Raw genomic sequence first — 22,006 nt, 5'->3', positions numbered from 1 at the left:
TCCAGTGAGTAGGACTTCGAGTCGTCCACGTGTCAAGAAGCCAAGCCCTCTCTAGCTCTACCTTCCGTTCTCCAGCATCCGATTATTCCCGTGATTGAGTGTATGAAGAGGGAGAAAACCCGTGACTTGTTGAGAGTTTGAAAAACGTAAAATGAGCCAAAACTGAAGGCCAAAACAGGGCTTAATTCACGCCAATTTGGACACACGTGCGTTAAACAATTGCAAAACCCGCTTTAATTCCATCTCCTTTCCCTCTCCACACGGACAATGGCCCACATTTATCGCAGTTGATCCCGCGATCAAACAAACCGTTACTTCCATTAACCTCCAACTGCCACCCCTCATTTCCCTCTCTATAAAATCCCCACTCCCACCTCTCTAATTCCCCACTCTCTCTCTCTAACTTCCCACCTCTCCACTCCCTCTCTCATTTTTCTAAGCAATGGGTGCGGTCAGAGCAGCACCACTCTCTTTGCTCAGTGTATGGATAAGCTTACTCCTCTACTGCATCACCTATGCAGTTGCCCTAGACTACAAGGATGCACTCTCCAAATCCATTCTCTTTTTCGAGGCGCAGCGTTCTGGAAATCTGCCTTCCGACCAACGTGTCACATGGAGAGCAGACTCTGCGATGTCTGATGGCTCTGCTGATCATGTTACGTTATTCTAATTTTCACCTATCGACCCGTATATTTATCCTAGCTATCACATATAAAAAAACCCGTATATTGATCCTAGCTATCACATTTAACAAAATTACTGTGCAGTTATCCGATGATATACAGAGCAATTCATTAAGAAATCTCGGTTTTCTAACCCAAAGCAGTGTGGTTTCTATTAGGCCGACAAGGTTAGCATGTGTAGATGTTCCTTGAATTCTTTGTTCGTGTTTCAGGTTGATCTGGTGGGAGGATACTATGATGCAGGGGACAACGTCAAGTTCGGACTCCCCATGGCTTTCACAACAACACTGCTGGCATGGAGCGTGATTGAATTTGGAAGCTCAATGCAAGACCAGCTTGGCAATGCCAAAGCCGCGGTCCGATGGGGCACTGATTATCTGCTCAAGGCAGCTACTGCAAAGCCGAACACTCTATATGTCCAAGTAAGGGAAACATTGCCACCAAAATCTCTATCTCATACAGACACAACTACTCTGCAAAATGATATTGAGCTTGGATTCTGGTTTGAGATGAGTGCAGATTGGAGAACCCAGTGCAGACCATAGGTGCTGGGAGAGGCCAGAAGACATGGACACACCTCGCAACGTTTACAAAGTGTCACCCCAAAGCCCAGGATCAGATGTAGCAGCGGAAACTGCTGCCGCATTGGCTGCCAGTTCGATTGTGTTCCAAGACTCTGACCCCTCATATTCTAGCAAACTTCTCCAAATTGCAAAGCAGGTCAGTCAAAAAAGAGCACGTATACTAAGCTTTTTCGGGAGCATATACATTTACTCCCCCGAGCAAAACAAAACATTTACTCGGGATTTCTTTTTTCTCATTTGAAATTTGGAGATCCATCTAATTATAACTATAGGTGATTATTTCTTTAAAAAAAAATAAATATTGGATTTTGATTTCTTGAACATGCCCTCTAAAAATTGAATGGCTGTAGTGCAATCATGGGATGCCTTATCTTTTAGGCATAAAGAAAATTATCTTTTTTTTTTTTTTTTTTTCTCTTTGAGGTTGGTTGCAGAAGAGAGTGATTATCAAATTTTCTTTTTCGTTTTTTTTTTTTTTTTTTTTTTTGTTTTTTCTCTTTGAGGTTGATTCCAGAAGAGAGTGATTATCAATTTTTTTCTTTTTTTTTTTTTTTTATTTTTTTTTTTTATCTCTTTGAGGTTGGTTGCAGTTATAGAGACACAGCCTATCTAAAAGATATTCCTAGATTAAGTTTTTCCCGAGGGAGTAGATGGATAATATACTCCCGCATGAGTAGGAAACCTTCTCATGGTGCATCATCTTATTGCGGCGTATCATTTAAATGTTATGAACCTCAGTTTCGAGATGACGTGTTTTCAGGTTTTTGAATTTGCTGACAAATATAAAGGATCTTATAGCGACAACCTGAACTCTGTTGTCTGCCCATTCTACTGCTCTTACTCCGGATACCATGTGAGAAGACAATCTATCCTATCCCTTGGCTTCAAAAGACTTGGTCGTGTTGATTTTGTGTCAAGCAGTAAGTGAAATTCATGTGTTCAGGATGAGCTTCTTTGGGGTGCATCATGGTTGCATAGAGCATCACAAGACAAAATGTATATGGCCTACATTTACTCCAATGGTCAGACACTCGGGGCAGATGATAGCAGTAACTCTTTTAGCTGGGATGACAAACATGCAGGCACCAGAATTCTTCTCTCCAAGGTCTCTCTCTCTCAACCATGAATCATAATTTCATTATCAACAAGAATTGAACCCTCAATAAAGTCGGTCATTTTATTTGTCAAAAAAAATAAAGTCGGTCATTTTGAATCTTTTGCTCGTTTGTTTTGCGCGACACACAGGCATTCTTGTTGGACAAAGTGCAAGAATTGCAGACATACAAGTCTCATGCCGATAATTTCATATGCTCCCTGGTTCCAGGAACTTCCAATTACCAGGCCCAGTACACACCAGGCAGGCAAACATGTTAATGAACTCCATTGTCTCCATATAAAAAGAAAAAAAAGTGCACTGTATCATGGTATAATTCTGCTTTTTCATTATAAAACTAGATACATATTGGCAGGGGGTCTTCTTTACAAGGAAAGTGAAAGCAACCTACAGTATGTGACCTCCACAGCTTTCCTTTTGATCGCATATGCCAAATACTTGAGCTCTTCAGGGGCAGCAGCTTATTGTGGAAACTCTGCAATCACAACTCAGAAACTAATCTCACTGGCCAAGAGCCAGGTCGATTACATCTTAGGACAAAACCCATCGAAACTCTCGTTTATGGTGGGCTTTGGGAATAGATATCCGCAACATGTTCACCACAGAGGCTCGTCATTGCCATCAGTTCATGCCCACCCTGATTCCATACCATGTAATGACGGTTTCCAATATCTCTACTCGAACATGCCCAATCCCAACATATTGGTTGGTGCTGTTTTGGGTGGACCAGACAACAGAGATGAATTTTCAGACGACAGGAATAACTATCAGCAATCGGAGCCAGCAACTTATATCAATGCCCCTCTTGTTGGTGCACTTGCATTTCTGGCCTCCACATCAGTGCACTGAGAGTTTCCTTTTCGCTACTGGTGGGTTATTTTGTACCGTACTATGATACTAATGCAATATTCAAGGAAAAAAAGTAGTTAGTGACCATCACTGATGCTTAAAGTCTTAGACATTTTAGATTTTATAAGAGTTTGATTTTTATGGGGAAGCCAGAGAATCCTTTCTGCTGCGTTTAGACCCCCTTCTTATTCCGCTACTCAACTTCATGAGCTCGCCAACAATTTCTCTCATAGAGGGCCTTGCATCAGGTAGGGATTGGGTGCAGGACAAAGCTAATTCGAGTAGTTTCACAGCATTTAATTTTTCTTTTTTGCTCCAGTAGAACATCTCAATATCCAAAACAAAGAACGGATCCTCGTTTTCCTGCAACTTCTTCTTCGACCAGGAAACAATATCGAGACCATCTTCAAAACTCGAGTCAACTGGCATTTTTCTACATAAAAGCTCCAGCAAAATTACTCCATAACCATAAACGTCACATTTCTCGGTTAATCGCATGGAATATCCATTTTCTACAATGGAAAAAAAAGAAAATGATGTTAGCAACCAACATAAGGACAAAAAGAATAAAAAAAGGATAAATAAATAATCTAGCAATCAGCTTGTAGATATGGTTAGAACACTACAAACAATCAAGTGACCAATTTCTGATAAAGGGAAGCACATTAAAATCAAAACAAACTCGGAAACCCATAGTCCATTCAGTCATCAATGATGGAAAGATAACGGAGTGAGATCCTCCAGCCAATGGTGGGTCTCATTCGGTGAAGATGACAAAATTGACTCTGGTATCTCCATGGCTCATCTTCTCCATTTGATAAATAAGAATGGAAAATGTTACTATCACCTGGTGCAATGTAACCGATTGTGCCCACAATCGAGGACTTTGAACTAGCAAATGAATCACTTGAACTGATCATTAACTTGGCCATCCCAAAATCTCCAATCTTTGGTTCCAATTCAGAGTCCATCAGGACATTGTTAGACTTGAGGTCCATGTGAATGATCTGTGGTATGCAGTCATGGTGAAGGTAAGCCAAACCCTGGGCGATTCCAACAGCAATACGATGCCGGGCATTCCAATCCAATTCCATAATTGGTTTCTTCTGGTGCAGTAGATCGAATAGCGTCCCTCTAGGCATGTACTCATAAACTATCAACCCAATGCCATTTCTTATACAATGTCCAGCCATTCTCACCAAATTCCGGTGCCTTACTGAACCAAGAGTCTTGATCTCCGTGGTGAAGCTGATTTTTGACATATCCACCTTTTTTACAGCCCAAACTTTTGCTGATGCTGTCTCAACCCTGTATCAACCCTGTAAACACTTCCATGTATGCCTCTTCCAATCAGAAATTTCTCACCCAAATTTTCAGATGCTCTCATTATCTCCTCAAATTTCAGATCATGGGGTAGATCTTCAAGAGCTTCACCATCCATAGTTTGAACTTGCAGATGGGCCCACTGACAATGAATTCGACGAGCCACAACAAAGCAAAATATGAAACAAAAAATTACAACAGAGAGGATAATTCCAAGCGTCAAACCTGCAATTCTTTTCCCCCTCATTCGAGATCTATGATTTTCACCTCTCTCACATTGATTTCCACAGTTAACATACACACAAAGTTCTGGGTTCCCAAGAAAAGAGTGAGGCGATGAGAGAAGAAGGGTTATCCAAGTTGGAGGAAGTTCACCAGAGAGCTTATTGTATGAAATGTTCACTGAGACGAGAGAAAACATGTTGTTTAGCTCGAAAGGGACCTCGCCGGAGATATGATTGTGTGAGATATCCAGAATCTGTAGCTTATCAAGCTTGCCAAGACTTGCTGGGATTCGACCAATGAGCATGTTATTGCTAAGATTCAGAGCAAAAGAAAGATGGTGCAAATTTCCGAGACTTTCAGGAATGGAACCCTGAAGCATGTTGCTTCCAAGTTGTAATTCATAGAGGGTCTCAAGAGAAGAAAGGGACACAGGAATGCTTCCTGTGAGTTTGTTATCCTCGAGACGCAAGCTCTGGAGTTTCACAAGGTTTGTGAAATGGGTTGGAATGACTCCAGTAAGGCTATTCTTACTGAGATCTAGTTTGATCAGCTGTGTTAAGTTACACAACCCAGGTGGCAAAGAACCCATTAAGCTATTTGAAGAGAGCTTCAAAATTTGCAGCCTTTTTAGCATACCAATCTCAGGTGGTATGTTACCATTGAACTGGTTCTCTGACATATCAACCATTGAAAGATTGCTCCATTGTCCAAGAACTGGAGGAATGGAACCTTTCAGCATATTCCCTTTTAGATCAAAGTGGGAAATTCCAGGATTTATTTTGGTTGAATTCAAAGGTAAACTCCCATGTAGAAAATTGTGGCTTAGAATGACCCTATAAAGTGATAAACACTGCACGATTTCAACAGGGAATGTGCCATTGAAACTGTTATACCCAAGGTCCAACACCTCAAGCCTACCAGAAGAGCAGAGACTTGAAGGAATAGGACCCCAGAGAAGGTTCCCTGTTAAGTCCAGTCTACTCAAACTTGCATCTAACCCCAATCGAGAAGGTATCACTCCTATAAGATGGTTATAGGCCAGAGACAAATAAGTCAGGTTTCGAAGATTTGTGATTCCTTCAGGGATAGAACCAGTAAGGCTATTGTTATACAAACCCAACTCTACCAGGCTTCTTGCCCTCCCAATCTCTTGAGGAATTTCTCCCTCGAGATTATTACAAAAGAGATAAAGAATCTCAAGCTTTTCAAGCAAACAAATCCCCTTGGGAATAGACCCTGAAAGAAGGTTATTCTGAAGCCGAAGCTCCACTAAAGAGGTACAATTCCCGAGCTCTGGTGGCAATAAGCCTTCAAGTTTGTTCTCAGAAAGAAACAAATTCTTCAAGCCCTTAAGTTGTCCAAGTGATCGAGGGACTGAACCATCAATATGGTTACCCCATAGAGAAATAAGAGAGAGTCGACTAAGGCTACCCATCCACCATGGAATACTCCCATTCAAATTATTTTGGGAGAGAACAATCTCTGATAAGTTTTCAAGTTGTTTCAGGCTTTCCGGTATCCCCCCAACAAAACCATTTCCACTGAGATCCAGGATTTCAAGGCTCAAAACTGTATCAAAAACATCTGGTATAACCCCATCGAATTTATTATCTGAGGCATAAATATATGTTAAATTGTGACAGTTGCCCAAACTTCTAGGAATAAAGCCAGTGAATTCATTCTGATTTATCATTAACTCAATAAGAGCACAAGGTAGGCCAAAATCAGGGACTTTGCCTATAAATGCGTTTGCCTGAAGATAGGCATACCTCAACTCAGGCAACCTGAAAAGACCCTCTGGTACATGTCCACTAAGATTGTTGCTGTAAAGACCTAAAAACTTGAGAGTAGTGCAAGAAGTTACCTGTATTGGAATGGAACCAGTGAGGTCATTCGTGCCGAGATCGATCTCGGCCAACCCCTTAATTTCAAAAAGCTCAGGGGGGATCGATCCAGAAAATGAGTTATCACTAAGCTCGAGGTCCTCCAAGCTTGAGCAATTACCGAGCTCCCGAGGAATGGTTCCAGTAAAGTTATTGACAGTAAGGGATAGAACAACCAGGCGGTTGAGGTTACAGATCTTTGAAGCAGCAGCTGGGGTTAACATTCCAGAGAGCCCCAAGTTGTCGAGGTTCAGGGATTTCACTGTAAATCCATCTGGGTGGCATGAAACCCCACTCCACTTACACATTGGAGTAGTAAGATTCCATGGCAGGAGCTTCTGAGAAGAAGCAGAGAGTTCACTGCGAAAGGCCAAAAGAGTGTCTCTATCTGATGAAGAAGAGACAGCATAAAGAGAAGAGTGTAGGAGGAAGAAGAAATGAAACAGAAGAGTTGCAGGGGATTTCGCCATGGCTAAATGCTTTGGAGCATTCTCTGTATTCGTTAAAAAAATGGGTTCTTTCCCCTTATTTAATAGGAATTGGTGGCTGAGGAAAAGATGCAAAGTGTCAGCAAACAAAGGGCTCTTTCTCTCTCATCCTTTTAGAGAGAGAAAGAGAGTAGCTTTAAAGCTAAACCCAGATAGAAGACAGGGTTTGTAACCCCATTATCCCTGCAAAAAGCATTGATAAAAAAAGTTGAAGGAAATAATGGTAGTTGAGGGAGTGGGTTGTGGGGTCATTAGTTGCTTCTTACAACATTCCCACGTGAAACATTGTCTGAAAAGAGGGGGTTTCATTTTTAGAAATCACACTCGGGAAGGAAACCTTGACGGTTTAATTCACGGACCACTGTCTGAAATTTGATTAAAAAAACAAAAGAAAAAGGATGCGGTTTGTATAGAGCCGAGGCGCTAACCAATCAAATTAGAGCACACATTCAAATAGTGTCCAGAATAAGGTCTCAAGAAAGTTTGGTGATAACCTTAAATTATATTTTTATCTTTAATTATAAAATTTAAAGCTTAAAAAATAATGTAGATCAAGCATATTTATGAAAACTTAAAAATCTTGAAAATTTTGAAAATTGACGGTCTAAAAATACATTACAAGATGGACTATTTCCAAAATTTGAAATCCATGTTTTTCTAATGTCCATGCTTCTTGACGACCATATGATCAATTTGATAATATTTGGACATCAAAACAACTCCTAGTGAACGTTTTGAGGTAGGCTCTAATTTGATTGTTTAGAGCCTAGGCTCTATGTAAACTTTTGCCAAAGAAAAAAGAGGAGGGGCTTTTCCTTTTCCCATAAGATTTTCAACTCCCTCACCAGTCGATTTACTCCCTCGGGCAAAACCCAATGCTAGGGGGTATTTTTTAGATCTCAAATTTTGGGAATATAATCTCTACAACCTATAAAATAATCTTAACAAAAAAAAAATTTCGAAATAGATTGTATTGGGAAAAACCAATACCTAAAGACATAATAGAAACTGTCTAATTTTAGAAGGGCTAGATCTAAATGTCACAAAACTCAAAATTTAAAGTTTTTCTATTAAACATAATGATTTAGTAATTTTGATGTGGTTCCCAAAATTTTAGATAAAAAAAATTATCCTAAATAGGTGTTTTGAGCGAGGGAGTAGATACACAGTAAGCTCATATGGGAGCATAGCATATGCACTCTTTGCTTTTATTGCTAACTCTAACATGTATGTTAATAAATTTAGGAAATGTATACAACAATACTAATTATATTTGGTATGGAGGTCACAATTTTTTACTTGTTGAAAAATTGGGTGGCTATATTTGTTCAATTAACAAGGCCCCGTATTCAAATTTTCAAAACTTTGTAACAAACCCAAGTTGTCGAAGTACATGTGATTATGGCCCCTTTGTACTACAGATAAGTTGTTTTAGAGTAGACAATCCCATAAACTTATGGGGCATTTCTTCACAAGAAACCATTATTCATAAGCCACGGTTTCCATATACTTCCCATGTTTGTTTGCGGAATGCACAACATTGACTTTGAAATCAACATAAAAAAAATAGGGAAACTATCGTACAAAATCCTAATTCTCCATTTTATTTCTCCGTAGACCTTCTTTCCATTTTTCTTTCAAGAGGTAAAAATAAACCCTCAAATATCTCACCTAACCACATCATCTAAAAACTAACCCCAACAAACTATTTTATTCCATCTCAATCCAAAATCCTTTTTAACCCTCTTTTCCCTTGTTTTCATTTCCACTACGGTAATCTCTCTCTCTATACATCAAGGTACTAAGAAACCTTGACTTCAATACGAAGAACATACAAGAAATGCAGAGAAAAAGAGGAAAGATCAAAATTAATAGGGATCAGAGAGACATGAAGTAAAAAATAAGAATACAGATACCAGTGAGAGAGATACAGTGAAAAAGAGAACAATGACCCAAGGGGTAGAGAGAGATCAAAAACAAAAGATTGATGCGGCAACAGCACCGAAACATGAGAGGAATGGAGAAAGAGAGAAAGAGTCAAAGAGAGAGTATCAAACAGTGAGAGCAATAGATGTTTTGAAGGCAGGGGGAGAGAGAGACAGAGATAGAGGAGAGAGAAAGAGATAAAGTTACCATGAGAGGTAAACAGACTTTGTCGAATGGAGAGAGAGAGCCCTTGCCGTAGTAGAGAGAGAGGTATTATCGTAGTGAAAATGAAAATAGGAGAAAGGAGGGTTAAAAAGGATTTTGGATTTAGATAGAATAAAATAATTTGTTGGGGTCCGTTCTTATGGCCAAAAATGAATAAACGGGAGAAATAAGGGATGAGGGGGTTAGGTGAAATATTTGAGGGTTTATTTATACTGCTTGAAAGAAAAATGGAAGGAGGGTCTCTTGTGAAATAAAATGGAGAATTAGGGTTTTGTACGATATTTCCCAAAAAGATATGGATGTGGTTAACATGCAGCCAAGCCCGCACATGTAGAAATGTGGGCTTGGCAATAAATATATTTTTGAGATATAATTTGATTCAAATTTTTAGAGAATATATAATCTTCAACATGGAGATCATGAATATGAAAAAATAAATAAATTTTGAAAACTGTAAATAATAATTATATTAAGAAACATTTGGACCGTTAGTTACAATTGTTTTTAGATGGACCACCTATTTGCATTCATTTTTAAGATGGATAATTTATACCTCTAAACTGCATATTGTACCAATGTGGTCCAGCCCGCAGGAAACAATTATTCAAAAGATATTTTTTGGCAAAGATATTGTTATCCCAAAATCCAGAGACTGCAAAGTGCATGGATGATGGGCTTTTGCAGCCCCTCTTTATGCAAAAAAGCTAGTTCCAAGGGTTTTTGGATCTAAAAATTTGAGATTCAGATATGAACCAAAAAAGGATTTAGAGCTTTTAATTACTTACTTCCAACAATTCAAAAATTGAACAGTCTCTTTTCACTCATAAGATGTTTTTTATTACACATCTACATTGTACATTTGGAATTGTTTTCTTGTCCATTGTTTTACATTGATCATTTGGTTGAAAAGGTCACGTCCCCAAATTTTGTACCCCTAGACTGTTGGGTTTATGTGGCCTTTAAAGGCCTTATGAGTGCTTGTAAAATAAAATGATATAGTGAACTATGAACTCAGTGAGAGTGTGGTCCCTCGTGGACCATACTAAGCAAATGATGTTTGCATATACCTGACTGTGCTTGACGATCTAGGCCAGTCAGTTGGGAAAAACCCATGTTACCTGGGCATAAAGAACAAATTGAAAAGAGTTCTAATGGGTTAGCCCTTGATGAAATCAGAGAATATGTCGGGATGAGTGAGCCGAGGGACTGTGTGACCCTTGTGTGTGATGGTGGCCAACAGAGACAGGGGCCAAAACCTCATCCACGTACCATCACGCGGCATGCATATCGATAGATCGTTCAGGAAAACCAAAAATCTACATTTTAGGATGAAGCGTATGCATATGCGAGATATACTCCTATGCGTCATAGAGCTGTGGTTCCATAAGGTCTTGGTGACCTTGACTTGTTTCTAAAGGAGGACCTGAAATCCACAGATTGGGATTGCGATCCCTTGGTTCATCGGTCGGACTTTGGTGACCCGCTAATGAGCCCTTGCCTGGACTGTGGGTCATAGGAAACACTGGGTCGGTCTGATAAACAAGTGTGATTTGTAGTCCACAGTTGAAGGTGGAGTGCCCCATGATTATTAATTCCTAAACCATATGGATCATTTTCCCATTAAATTAATTTAATTGTGTTTTTTTTATTATGGAAATTATTTTAATATTATTATAATTTTTGGATTTATAAAATTAAAAATATTGACTTTACAATTATTTAAATATTCAAATAATATTCTAAAATCCTCTTATTAATTTTAAATATATAAAAATATCATGGGGGCCCATTGTGCACATGGACCTGCCATATTTTTTTAGAAGGTGGGGCCCATGAGTGCCTCCCTTAGGTGGCACGCCCCACCCTTGTTCTATTTCCTATTTTTTGGTGATATGGTATGTGGCCGTATGGTTGGAAGATATTGACTTGATATATCTTTGAAATATTTTGTGAAAAGATTGAGTAGACTTATATTATTTTATAGTATGCACAATATTTTGATTAGATTTAATTTATTTAATTTTTATTGATGGGAAAATGGTTTAGAAATGGGGGATAATGATTTATACGCCTTCCATAATGTTGATGGCCCATCTATGGAATAGATGGCTCAGATCTCTCACCCCATAAGTCATGCTTGATCGACAGTCTATGTTCAATCTCACAAGAAGAGGCAAGCCAAAGAAAACCCTAAAAACCCTAATCTTATTCAAAGCTTATAAAAAGATATTGTCTCTATCAAAAAAAAATATCTACACATTATCTTTCTATCTCTCTCTCTTAAGAAAGTTTGTCTCTCTCATGTTTGATCTCTCTCTCTTAAGAAAGTTTATCTCTCTCATGTTTGATATCTCTCTCCTACATTGTGAAAGAACCTAGGGGTTTAGGTTATGAAGTTATTCTCTCCTATCTCTCAAATATAGATTTATGGCTAAGGGTTTTAGGGTTTCGCAAAAAGAGAATTCCTCTCTCTCAAACTAGATTGCTAAGAGAATTCACCTAGGTTTTGTATTTGTGATCAAAGGGGTTCATGTTTCATTGGTGTGGCTTGGCAAAAATTTGCTTCTTCGGTTCGAGATTGAAGCTAGACCATTGATCTCCCGTCATCAGATGGTGACGACTCGGTGTGGGGTGTAATAAGCCCAGTTGAAGTAATCTCCAGTACTCTTTCTTTTGTTTCTTGAAATCTTATCTTTTATTTTCAAGCATGGTGCATAGTTGTTTCAATGGCATCAAGTTGTTAAGATCTTGGTTTTATTGTTATGTTGATTTTATTTTGAAATTTATATTATTATAATAAAACCACCTGTAAGTGATCTTTTGCCAAAAGAAAAGGGTGAAAAAAAAAAATAAAATAAAAAAAAAAAAATAAATAAAAAAAAAAAAAAAATATATATATATATATATATATATTCCCCGGTAAAGATCACATAGGTCTTTTTTTCATAGACTACATTCTAACCACTATAGTGAGGAAAAAATGCTTCCACAAGAGCATAGAACCTTTCGACTTTTGAGGTCAAAAAAGTCTAAACATACCGTACTGCACCATTAGGTAACATCTTGAACCTAAACACTAACTTAAAAAATAAATAAATAAAAGAAGGGAAAATATCTTTATATCTCATATTTTTAGATTTTATTTTTTAATAAATCTATAGTTTCAAAAAATATCTTCTAATCCCTCATCATTTTAAACCTATTTTTTAATCTAAACAAATATTTCTCTCTTCATTTATATATCTCAAACTTCTCTTTTTCTCTCTCTTGCTGCGTGTTTCACTCTCTCTCTCCTCACATGTTTATACAAATACCTTTCTCTCTCCTCCGGATAACCTCTCACTACCAAGCATCTTCATCTTCTCGTGTTTATCCAAACAGCTCTCTCTCTTGCTGTGTTCACCACCAAGTATCGTTATCCTTTTGTGTTTATTTACTGTATATTTAGGAGAGAGATGGAAATGTGAAGAAAGAGTAGGAGAGAGAGTGAGGGGTTAGACATGGGAAAGAGAGAGGAGTACGGAAAAAAAAAAAGAGAGAACTTTCGGAGGATGACTTTTAAAAAAAGTATGTCTTTTTAGATTTGTTTGACCTAAAAAATACAGATTTAAAGTAGCTAAAAGGGTTAGAAAAAATAAAATCTACAATTTTTATGCCCCGAGATATCTTTTAAAATCTTGGATCTAATGTAAAATAAAACCTAAAAATAGAGGGTATCGAGATATTTTAAAGGGTATCGAGATATTTTCCCATAAAAAAATTTCAAATCGCTCCTTTTATATATGAGTTAGAAAAAAATAACGTCCTAAAATTAAACAACACAAATTATTTAGGGTGAGATTTAAGAGTTTAGAACTCAAAGTCCAAAATATATTTTTTTTTTAATAAAAAGCATTTAATAGTTACTTGGTGAATCTTACACTTCAAGTCTTGAAAATCCTTCCAAATAGCTCTTTCACCTAAAGGAATAAGCGTACAATATATTCTCCCACACGAGGCGCTCTTCTTTGAGAATGACAACTGTGAAACACTTTCCTTTTCTGCTTTTCTGACAACCCTTCCAAAACGGTATAAAGCCCATGAGATGAGATGATCGACTATTGGATGAGTGTCAAATAGATAGAGGCCCGCTCTCCACATAAAAAACATGGAATATTCATCCATTGGTTTTTGGTACTAACCCACAAACTTTAAGCCCGCATTTCATTTAGTTTCTAACTCATACGTTATCTCACCCTCTCTTCATTATTCATTTTTTTTATATAGACTTTGAATCATATATAATCGTTAATATTATTATCGTTATCATCATAACTTTTTTTTAATTAATTGAGGTCGGCTGCATGAATCTCCGTCCGTCATTCTGTTTTATTAAAGGCCAAACTCTCAGTGACGCCATACGTCGACGTATATTTTCGAACTACTTCCAACCACGTTATTTGGCCCTATCCCTGGCCCCTTTCAAGCTTTTTCCTTGAACTAAATCGCACCTCTTAAATATAATCTCTAACATGTGAATCATTAATACGTAGAAAATAAATTAATTTTAAAAATTAAAAATAATATTTTTTGAAGAATAATTTTGAACCATTTTTTGGGGAATAACATATTTTTACATCCATCCTAATGACAAATGTTTGATGCATCAGGATACACTTATGTAGAACTGCGTCACCCAACGACACAAAGCACTTTTCCTTTATTTTTACAGCTAAAGCATCCCTAAAAGGAAATTTCACATACAATATGAGACCAAATTGTACAGTTGCTCCCATAGGCAAAACACCCACTTAGTAGCACTTATTTTATTGAAATTTTGAGAATCAAGTTCAACTTGCCTAATGAATGTTAAAGAGAATAAGGTAGCTTGGAGTTCTTAAATACTTACATTTCATCATCTAAATTTCATGTTCAATTCCTAACGCTGAACTACCCAAAAAAAAAATACAGGAGTTTATACCATGTCATACACCCCCCTTTAGGCACCCATTGTACAAGGAAAGTGTGCCATACACCTCCGAGTATGGTATATACCATATGATACACCTTCAGGCATCCACTATGATTTTTGGATAAGAAATAATAGGATTATGTCTCATATCTTTGCAAATCCATTTCTAGGTCAAATCCATAAAGCTGGAGCTTCAAAAATGATGCAAAGCATATGATCCATGAACAATTTAAATGAACAATCCACAAAGAGATGCAAGATTGACAATTTTTAGGGTTCAAAATTTATTTTATATTTTCTTTTCAGATTGATGATAATGGAGGAGAGATGATAGATCTATAGATTTTTGGATTTGTAATCTCACCCCTTATATAATGATAATTGTATGCCATGTATAAGAACAAAAAGTTTTTAGTGAGTTTGCTGACTCGTGGTGTCTGCTTCCGGTGTTCAAGGGTCTTAGGACGCAAAGCACATTGCAAATTCATATCTACCTCAAATCCATAAATTTGGATATCGAAAATAATACAAATCTGATGATCTTCGAATAACTAAAAACTAAAGTTTCTAAAAAGTAATACAAAGTGGAATATTCTTAAGGCTCATTCAGTGGACTATTTTTAAGGATTATTATTTATTTTAGTTCATGATCTTGGTGGTCGAGTGAAATGATGGACATATGAAATTTAAGATGCATTCTCCAAGATGGATTCCTATAGATATATAATAATTATGTATTCTATAAGAAAAAGTGATTCGCCCAAAAGTACTCAGTTTGCATAAGGTGGCAACATTAAACAATCCAATTAAGGTGGACCTCTAAATTTTATCATAAATGTAATTTTGATCTAAAAATTTTTTGAAGGTTTGAGAATATATTTTCATATCTAATTATAAAATTCTAAATGCTAAAAATGCTTCAAATCAAGTAGATCTATAAACACATGAAAATCTTGAAAATGGACCAAAATCTTTTTGTCTTTTCATATTCATCCTTCTAGATGTTAAGATGATGTCTTCCAACATCCAAACCAAATGATGGATTTTTTAGGTGCATCTTTAATTCTACATTTTAAGGCTTATTTGATCTTTTCCAAGTACTAAATATTATCCTTTTGGATAAAAAAATATGGAACATCCACTGAATTAATGAAGCCAAAAGATTTTTTACTCCCTCGGAAGTATAATGTGCACTTCTTCTGATAAAACCCAATATAGGAGTAATTTTAGGTCCCAAAGTTTTGAGATGTAACCTTTCCAACTCATAGATTACCTCAGTAAAAAAAAACCTTTCCCAATTAAAATCTTTATCTGCTAAACAATGTCTTAAGATTGAAGAGAGACTGTCCAAGTTTTGAAGGGCGAGAATTAAGTTAAAAGAAAAAATCAAAATTTCAAACTTTTTTCTTTTTAAAATAATCAGTGATTGTTATGTTGGTTCTCAAAACTTTGAACTGAAAAATTCCACCCCAACAGGTCTTTTGAATAAGGGAGTGGGATATTTAGTATATACTCCCGCAAGAGCATAGTATACACACTCATCAATGAATGGTGTGCGTGTTTCCAAGTTGTTTCCTCTTTGAAACGGCTCGCACCCCACCCCATATTCTCTATAAATTTTCAACCTTTTTCATAATGGTAAAAAAAAACCCTTGAGAAATGAGGAAGTTGTTTCCCTTTTGAAACGGCTCGCAGCCCATCCCATATTTTCTATAAATTTTCAACCTTTTTCATAAATGGTAAAAAAAAAACCCTTGAGAAATGATGCCTCATGACCACAAGTGTCACGTCTAGAGAAAGCAAGCGTGGAAAAGGAAAAAGAACAAAAAAAAGAAACAACACTTTCCACTGTTTAAAAGCTCCAAGAGGATAAACCACTGAAAACAAATTTTAGTATAAACTAGTTTAAAATACATGTGGCTGATAAAACATGAGAGTAAAAGTAAATGTGCTTTTAAGGAGCCATTTACACAGCAAAAAGCCAGCAAGCGTAGGTTCGAAAGCCAAAAAGCAAGGGCGGGCTAGCGCTGCCGTTAGCGCATCCATTTTCTTGTTTGTCTTCGCTGGCTCGAAAGCAAGAAGCAAAGGCATGTTAGTGCCGCTAGCGCTGCGCATCCGTTTTCTTGCTCGTCTTCAGCTCAAAAGCCAAGAAGCAAGCTAACGCGTACGCATTCGTTTTCTTGCTTGTCTTCATGCCACGCTAGCGCACCAGGTCCCGCCTCTGAGCTGGCCCCCGGCTGGATGAGCGAGAGCTCCTCCTGCCTCCACCATTGCATTAGCGGAGCAGGTTATTCCGGAAAACCTCTCTTCTGGTAAAAATGTTTCACTGACCTTTTCTTTCTTTTTTCTAAACCATAATGGGTTTCTAGGTTTTGGAAAAATAATAAATATGGAAATTTTCTTTTTTCTAAACCATAATGGGTTTCCAGGTTTTGGAAAAATAATAAATATGAAAATTTTCTTTTTTCTAAACCATAATGGGTTTTCAGGTTTTGGAAAAATAATAAATATGGAAAAGTATACAAAGACAAACCACTCTTTACCATCCGATTTGAATCGAGTGATTGCAAGAGTGTTATTAACTAGATCCAAAGTTAAAAAAGGAAAAAAAAAATCAAATATTGTGATACACTCCAAGCTATTTAATTTTATATCTAATGGCTAAGAATAATTGCAACATTCTTATAACAAAGGTACCAATTCCTTGACTTCCTTCAAAAGGTGGGAAGCTAGGTTTCCCCATGTTGGTATGGCCGGCATAACATGCTATTGTTTGGGGGGAGAGTCTCCACTGAGCACCAGTTATTTTGCAGTGGACCACTGTTAGATTGGGAAGGCCGGTCCAATATGTTGTGCTCTAATACCACTTGTTGTGCGCGCAGAAGCAATAAACCCCGATGGGTCAATATTTGGCAAATAAAGTATGAGAAATAAAGCATGAAACACATACAACAAGAACACAACTATTTACATAGTTCACCTCAAAAGGGCTACAACCACGGGCACAGCACGGTGAAATCCACTACTCCAATGAAAGTTACATCAAAGATTTTGGAACAAACCTCGATAAAAAACCTCAAATCGAGCAAACCCCTTTAAACAACTCTTCATTCCTTCTCCTTATTTCTGGCAATATCGACGACACCAGATAGAGATGCGAGAGCAATGAGAAATTGATTTTTTTTCTAACTAAAAAGGGGAACAACACAAAATCTTTATGAGAACTGCTTCTCTACACGAAACAAACATCTCAATCTTCGGGAGTCCAAAGAGGCACATCACAATGTTTATGTCTAAATGAAGCTCTCTTCACTAGGAGAAAATTGCCTCTTATGCACAAGAAGATCTACCTCCCTCTCTCTCTCTCTCTATAGAGGAACCATCATTCCCATATGGTAACTCAAATAGGGCACACAAATTCTCTGCACTTTCATCATATATATATAATTAGAAATCCACATAAAATAGGAAACTTCTTATTGATATAACATATATCTCAAAAGACCTAAAGATAAATCCAAAAGTCCTGATCTTATTGGATTTCTATTTCTTTTAGGAACCTTATCAATATCAATATCAATCTCACAAATTATGAGAATATCTCAATTCCACATAATATGGATCAATCTTAATCGATCTCACAAAATATGGGATTATCTCAATCAATCACACAAAAATATGGGATTTCTTTATGTGGGTGATTTTGAATAGCACCAAATCTAACAATCTCCACTTTGATATCAAAATCACCTACTCGCCATGCCAATATCCATTGGATAGCTTTATGGATTCTTCATGTTTTGCCAAATAAATTTATTCATCCTACTTGCAGAAAAAATAATATTTTCCATCAAATTTCTCCATCTTTACTTGGCTCAACGTTGCTCTGATACCATTTGTTATGTGCACGGAAGTAATAAACCTGATGGGTCAATATTTGGTAAATAAAGTATAAAAAATAAAACATGAAACACATACAACAAGAACACAAAAAGTTACGTGGTTTATCCCAAAAGGGCTACATCTATCCATTATTCTAATGAAAGTTACAAGAAAGATTTTGGAACAAACCTTGACATACAACCCCAAGTCGAGAAAACCCCTTTAAATAGCTCTCTATTCATTTTCCTTACTTCTGACAATATCGAAAACACCAGATAGAGATGCGAAAGCAACGAGAAACTTATTTTTTCTCTAACTAAAAAGGGAAACAACCCAAAATCTCTATGAGAACCGTTTCTTTACACGAAACAAACTTCTCAATCTTCGGGAGTCCAAAGAGGCATATCACAATGTTTCTGTCCAAATGAAGCTCTCTTCTTTCGAAGGAAATTGCATCTTATGCGCATGATGATCGACCTCCCTCTCTCTCTATAGAGGAACCACCATTCCCATACGGTAACCCAAATAGGGCACACAAATTCTCTACACTTTCATCCCATATATATAATTTGGAATCCACACAAAATAGGAAACTTCCTATTGATATAACACATATCTCAAAAGCCCTAGAGATAAATCCAAGAGTCCTAATCTTATTGGATTTCTATTTCTTTTAAGAACTTTATCAATATCAATATCAATCTCACAAATTATGGGAATATCTCAATTCCACATAATATGGATCAATCTTAATTGATCCCACAAAATATGGGATTATCTCAATCAATCCCACAAAAATATGGGATTTCTTTATGTGGGTGATTTTGGATAACACCAAATCCAATACAGTAGCCCACAATTATTTTGTAGTGAACCATCGTTAGAATTGTAAGGACACTCCAGTGGTGAATGGAAGCATTGAAGTACTTGGTCAAGTGCTAAACACCAAGCAGATAACCCAAGTGCAAGCATATAAACTTTTCCAAACTAAGTAAAGTGACTTCATTTTCTTATCCTTTTAAGGTTGGAATCTCAATTCCTATTGATATATAGCTTATCTATAATTAAGGCCCACTGAATGTCATCGAAAAGCGGCCATGGAAAACTCATCGGACTCGGCTGATACACTCGGACTCGGACAGTGGCCAAGACGAGCTCCTATGTACCACTCATGATACATGGCAAAACGAACAAGTCCTTACAGTACTGGCCCTAGTAATACACAGTATGATTGAAAATAAAAACGGGTTTGAGCCCCACTCCACTTTTTTTCATAAAACTTCATCATAGGAGCCCTAAGTTGAGCGCTTTTGAGCCCAAATTTCACATACTAGCAAAACGAATGGTTAGGTTTGGTTTTAGTCAAAATCATTGTACCTATGTTTTCTTTTAAACATTGAGGTTATTTGTAACAATCCTAAAATTTCAAAAAAAAAAAAAAAAAAAAAAAAAAAAAAAAAAAAAGATACTTTTAAATAGGTGATGGTCTGTTTGAGTATGATGGTCCTTGGGGACCATCACTATTTTCAAAAGTTTTTACTTGGTTTAAACTTTTGCTTGCTGCTTGTCATGTCCTTTAGTGGACGTGGTTTTCATATGTTAAAAACAGACTCTTAACGTGACATCTCAGGTATGAGGTAGAGCCTAATAAAATAATATAATAATACGTTATAAGAATTTAAATAGGGGAGGTGAACACTCCCACCCTAGAAAATTTTGAGATCTCTCTCTCTCTCTGGTCGAAACACAGTGAACTCCTCTCCTGAACCGAATTTTTTATCAGAAGCTCCCTCTCAAATATTTGTGGGTAGGTGACATCGTCTTCCTGAAAAATAGTCTGTTTTTAATAAATAGTGATATTTCTGTCTATGATCTTTATTTTATAAGTTTTGTGTGTAAGTGACCTCAATGTCTCGAAAAATAATCCATTCTTTTTAAAAATAAAATGAAATAATTATTTCTGCTTATTATCATAAATTTTAGGCGCGATAAATTTTATGCGCACGTGACCTCATTATCTTGAAAAATAATCTTTTTAATAAAAATTGTGATATTTTATCTATGTTAGAAATTTTGAATGCTGTAAATTAGAAAAATAAATTTAGTAATAAATGTCTATTGTTAGAAATAAATGTGATATTTCTGCTTTTAGTAAAATTGTGATATTTCTTTCTACTGTTTTGAATATTTAGACATTGTAAAATTCATGTGCAAATGACTGCCTTATTATTTAAAAATTGACATTTTTGCAATTGATTATAGTATTGTTGTGAAATGTTTATTTGTGGATTGATATCCCATAAATTGTGATAATTCCGTATTCTTGAATTTCTATAAGAGTTTTTATATACATATTAAATTGGCAATTATGCTAAAATGCCTTTACAAACTGCTACCTTTCTAAATTTGAGCCCAAAATATTTGATTGGTTATTTTTGAAATGTTATAGAGAGTGACTGTTATTAATGGTTTAAGCGAAATTCATATTAATGATTTCAGTGATATGTTGAGTACATGATATTGCTGCTTTCGAATGTTTAAAGAGATTTAGAAATAATTTAAGTATACAAGTGGACTCATCCGGTTCGCCGGTGAGGTATAAGTGGACCTATCTAGGACGTTGGAAGGGATTAAGTGGACTCATCCGGTACGCCGGTGAGGTATAAGTGGACCTGCAGGGATTAAGTGGACATATCTGGGACGCCGATAGGGATTAAGTGGACCCATCAGGACGCTGATGAGGTATATAAGTGACCTACTTGGGACGCCAATAGGGTATTTTGTGAAATCCTTTGAATTATGCACTGCCGTTAAAAGTGTTATAAGCATTTCAATTCTCGGATTATACTTAATTATGCATTTATTGAAAGTGAAACTGTTGATGCATTTCTATTAATAGATTTCATTTTGAAAAATATTGATATCTTTCAATCATGATTATTTTTAGGATTATGATGATCACTTACTGAGTAGCCAAACTCATCAAATTATGGTAAACATTTTTTCAGGATAACTGCTGATTCATTTTGATTGCTAGTCAAGATCAATCTTGGAAGATATTGTTGTTGTGCTAGCTTTCTTTTGTTACTTTGTAAGACCTCGCCACTGTAAATTCGTCTTATCAATAGATGTATATATGTTTTGTCTGTCACATCTCAGGAATAACAGTATTGTAAATTCTTGGGGTGTGACAGTATTATAGTAAAAAGACAAATAGACTTTTTCAAAGAACAAGAAAGAGGCATAGTAATCTCTATAAAAGGTGATTAAGAGAGACATAATACTCATCCTTTTAAGAGTCACCTCTTTAGGTTATAGGAAGGTATTTCCAAGATGTAGATGAGTTTTCAAGAGAGAGAGAGAGACATAGCCTCCGAGAGAGAGACGGTATACCCATGGATTTTGAGTTGATAAGGTTTCCACTTCTAGAGAGAGAAGTCTTTCAGTGCTTCTCGAGGTTATCTTTCTGGTAGCGGTATTGCAGTGGAAAAAAAAATATTAATCAATGGTGTTACTCCGTCAGGAGAGTGGATTTGTAAGGGGAAAGCGATGACGATTTTTTACCGATGTCTATAGAGAGGTATATATCTTGTGACCCAAAACTGTAAATTTCATTGTGGTAGTGGATTTCTACATGATGATGCTATGGATGTAGCATATTTATTGCACTCGATTTATAGTTGTATTCATCTATTTTCCATTTAACCAATTGTGCATACAATCTTGGGTGAGATCCCGATATTTGAGATTTCTAGTTCTGCATGCTAGGGTTCACAATGGCCCAACAAAAATCACTGGGAAGCATTACATTTAACCAAAAATCATTATATTTCTCACACTTTGAAAAGAAAAATTTTTGGGTCTTTTTAGCCA

The 22,006-nt window shown here is 36.5% G+C and overlaps 2 protein-coding genes across 2 annotated transcripts; one reads left to right on the top strand and one right to left on the bottom strand.

Moving 5' to 3' along the window:
- The first annotated feature begins 384 nt into the window (after positions 1-384).
- On the top strand, positions 385-3,317 carry LOC18436508 (endoglucanase 1-like). The gene is made up of 7 exons (XM_011625933.3): positions 385-655; positions 896-1,105; positions 1,203-1,403; positions 2,028-2,120; positions 2,211-2,372; positions 2,513-2,624; positions 2,737-3,317. The coding sequence occupies exons 1-7, from the start codon at positions 443-445 to the stop codon at positions 3,228-3,230; spliced, it is 1,485 nt and encodes a 494-aa protein (XP_011624235.1). The 5' UTR covers positions 385-442; the 3' UTR covers positions 3,231-3,317.
- Positions 2,690-7,463, bottom strand: LOC18436506 (uncharacterized). The gene is given in 3 exon segments (XM_006846524.4): positions 2,690-3,742; positions 4,078-4,537; positions 4,540-7,463. Coding segments are annotated over 3 exon segments (3,426 nt in total). The 5' UTR covers positions 7,132-7,463; the 3' UTR covers positions 2,690-3,368.
- Positions 7,464-22,006: the final 14,543 nt, after the last annotated feature.

This window comes from Amborella trichopoda, chromosome 9 (genome assembly GCF_054954075.1).
Source record: "Amborella trichopoda isolate Santa Cruz 75 chromosome 9, AtrichopodaSantaCruz75HAP2 v2.0, whole genome shotgun sequence".
Taxonomy (NCBI): Eukaryota; Viridiplantae; Streptophyta; class Magnoliopsida; order Amborellales; family Amborellaceae; genus Amborella; species Amborella trichopoda.
Note: the sequence above shows the minus strand (reverse complement) of the source record. Positions and strands in the feature narration are given on the sequence as shown.

What these genes read in the sequence shown, in the direction of transcription:
- LOC18436508 (XM_011625933.3), top strand. Translation starts at nt 443, where the DNA reads ATGGGTGCGGTCAGAGCAGCACCACTCTCTTTGCTCAGTGTATGGATA. An exon ending in CCAGAATTCTTCTCTCCAAG is followed by an intron (nt 2,373 to 2,512) that starts GTCTCTCTCTCT and finishes CGCGACACACAG; the next exon opens with GCATTCTTGTTGGACAAAGT. An exon ending in CCAGGCCCAGTACACACCAG is followed by an intron (nt 2,625 to 2,736) that starts GCAGGCAAACAT and finishes ACATATTGGCAG; the next exon opens with GGGGTCTTCTTTACAAGGAA.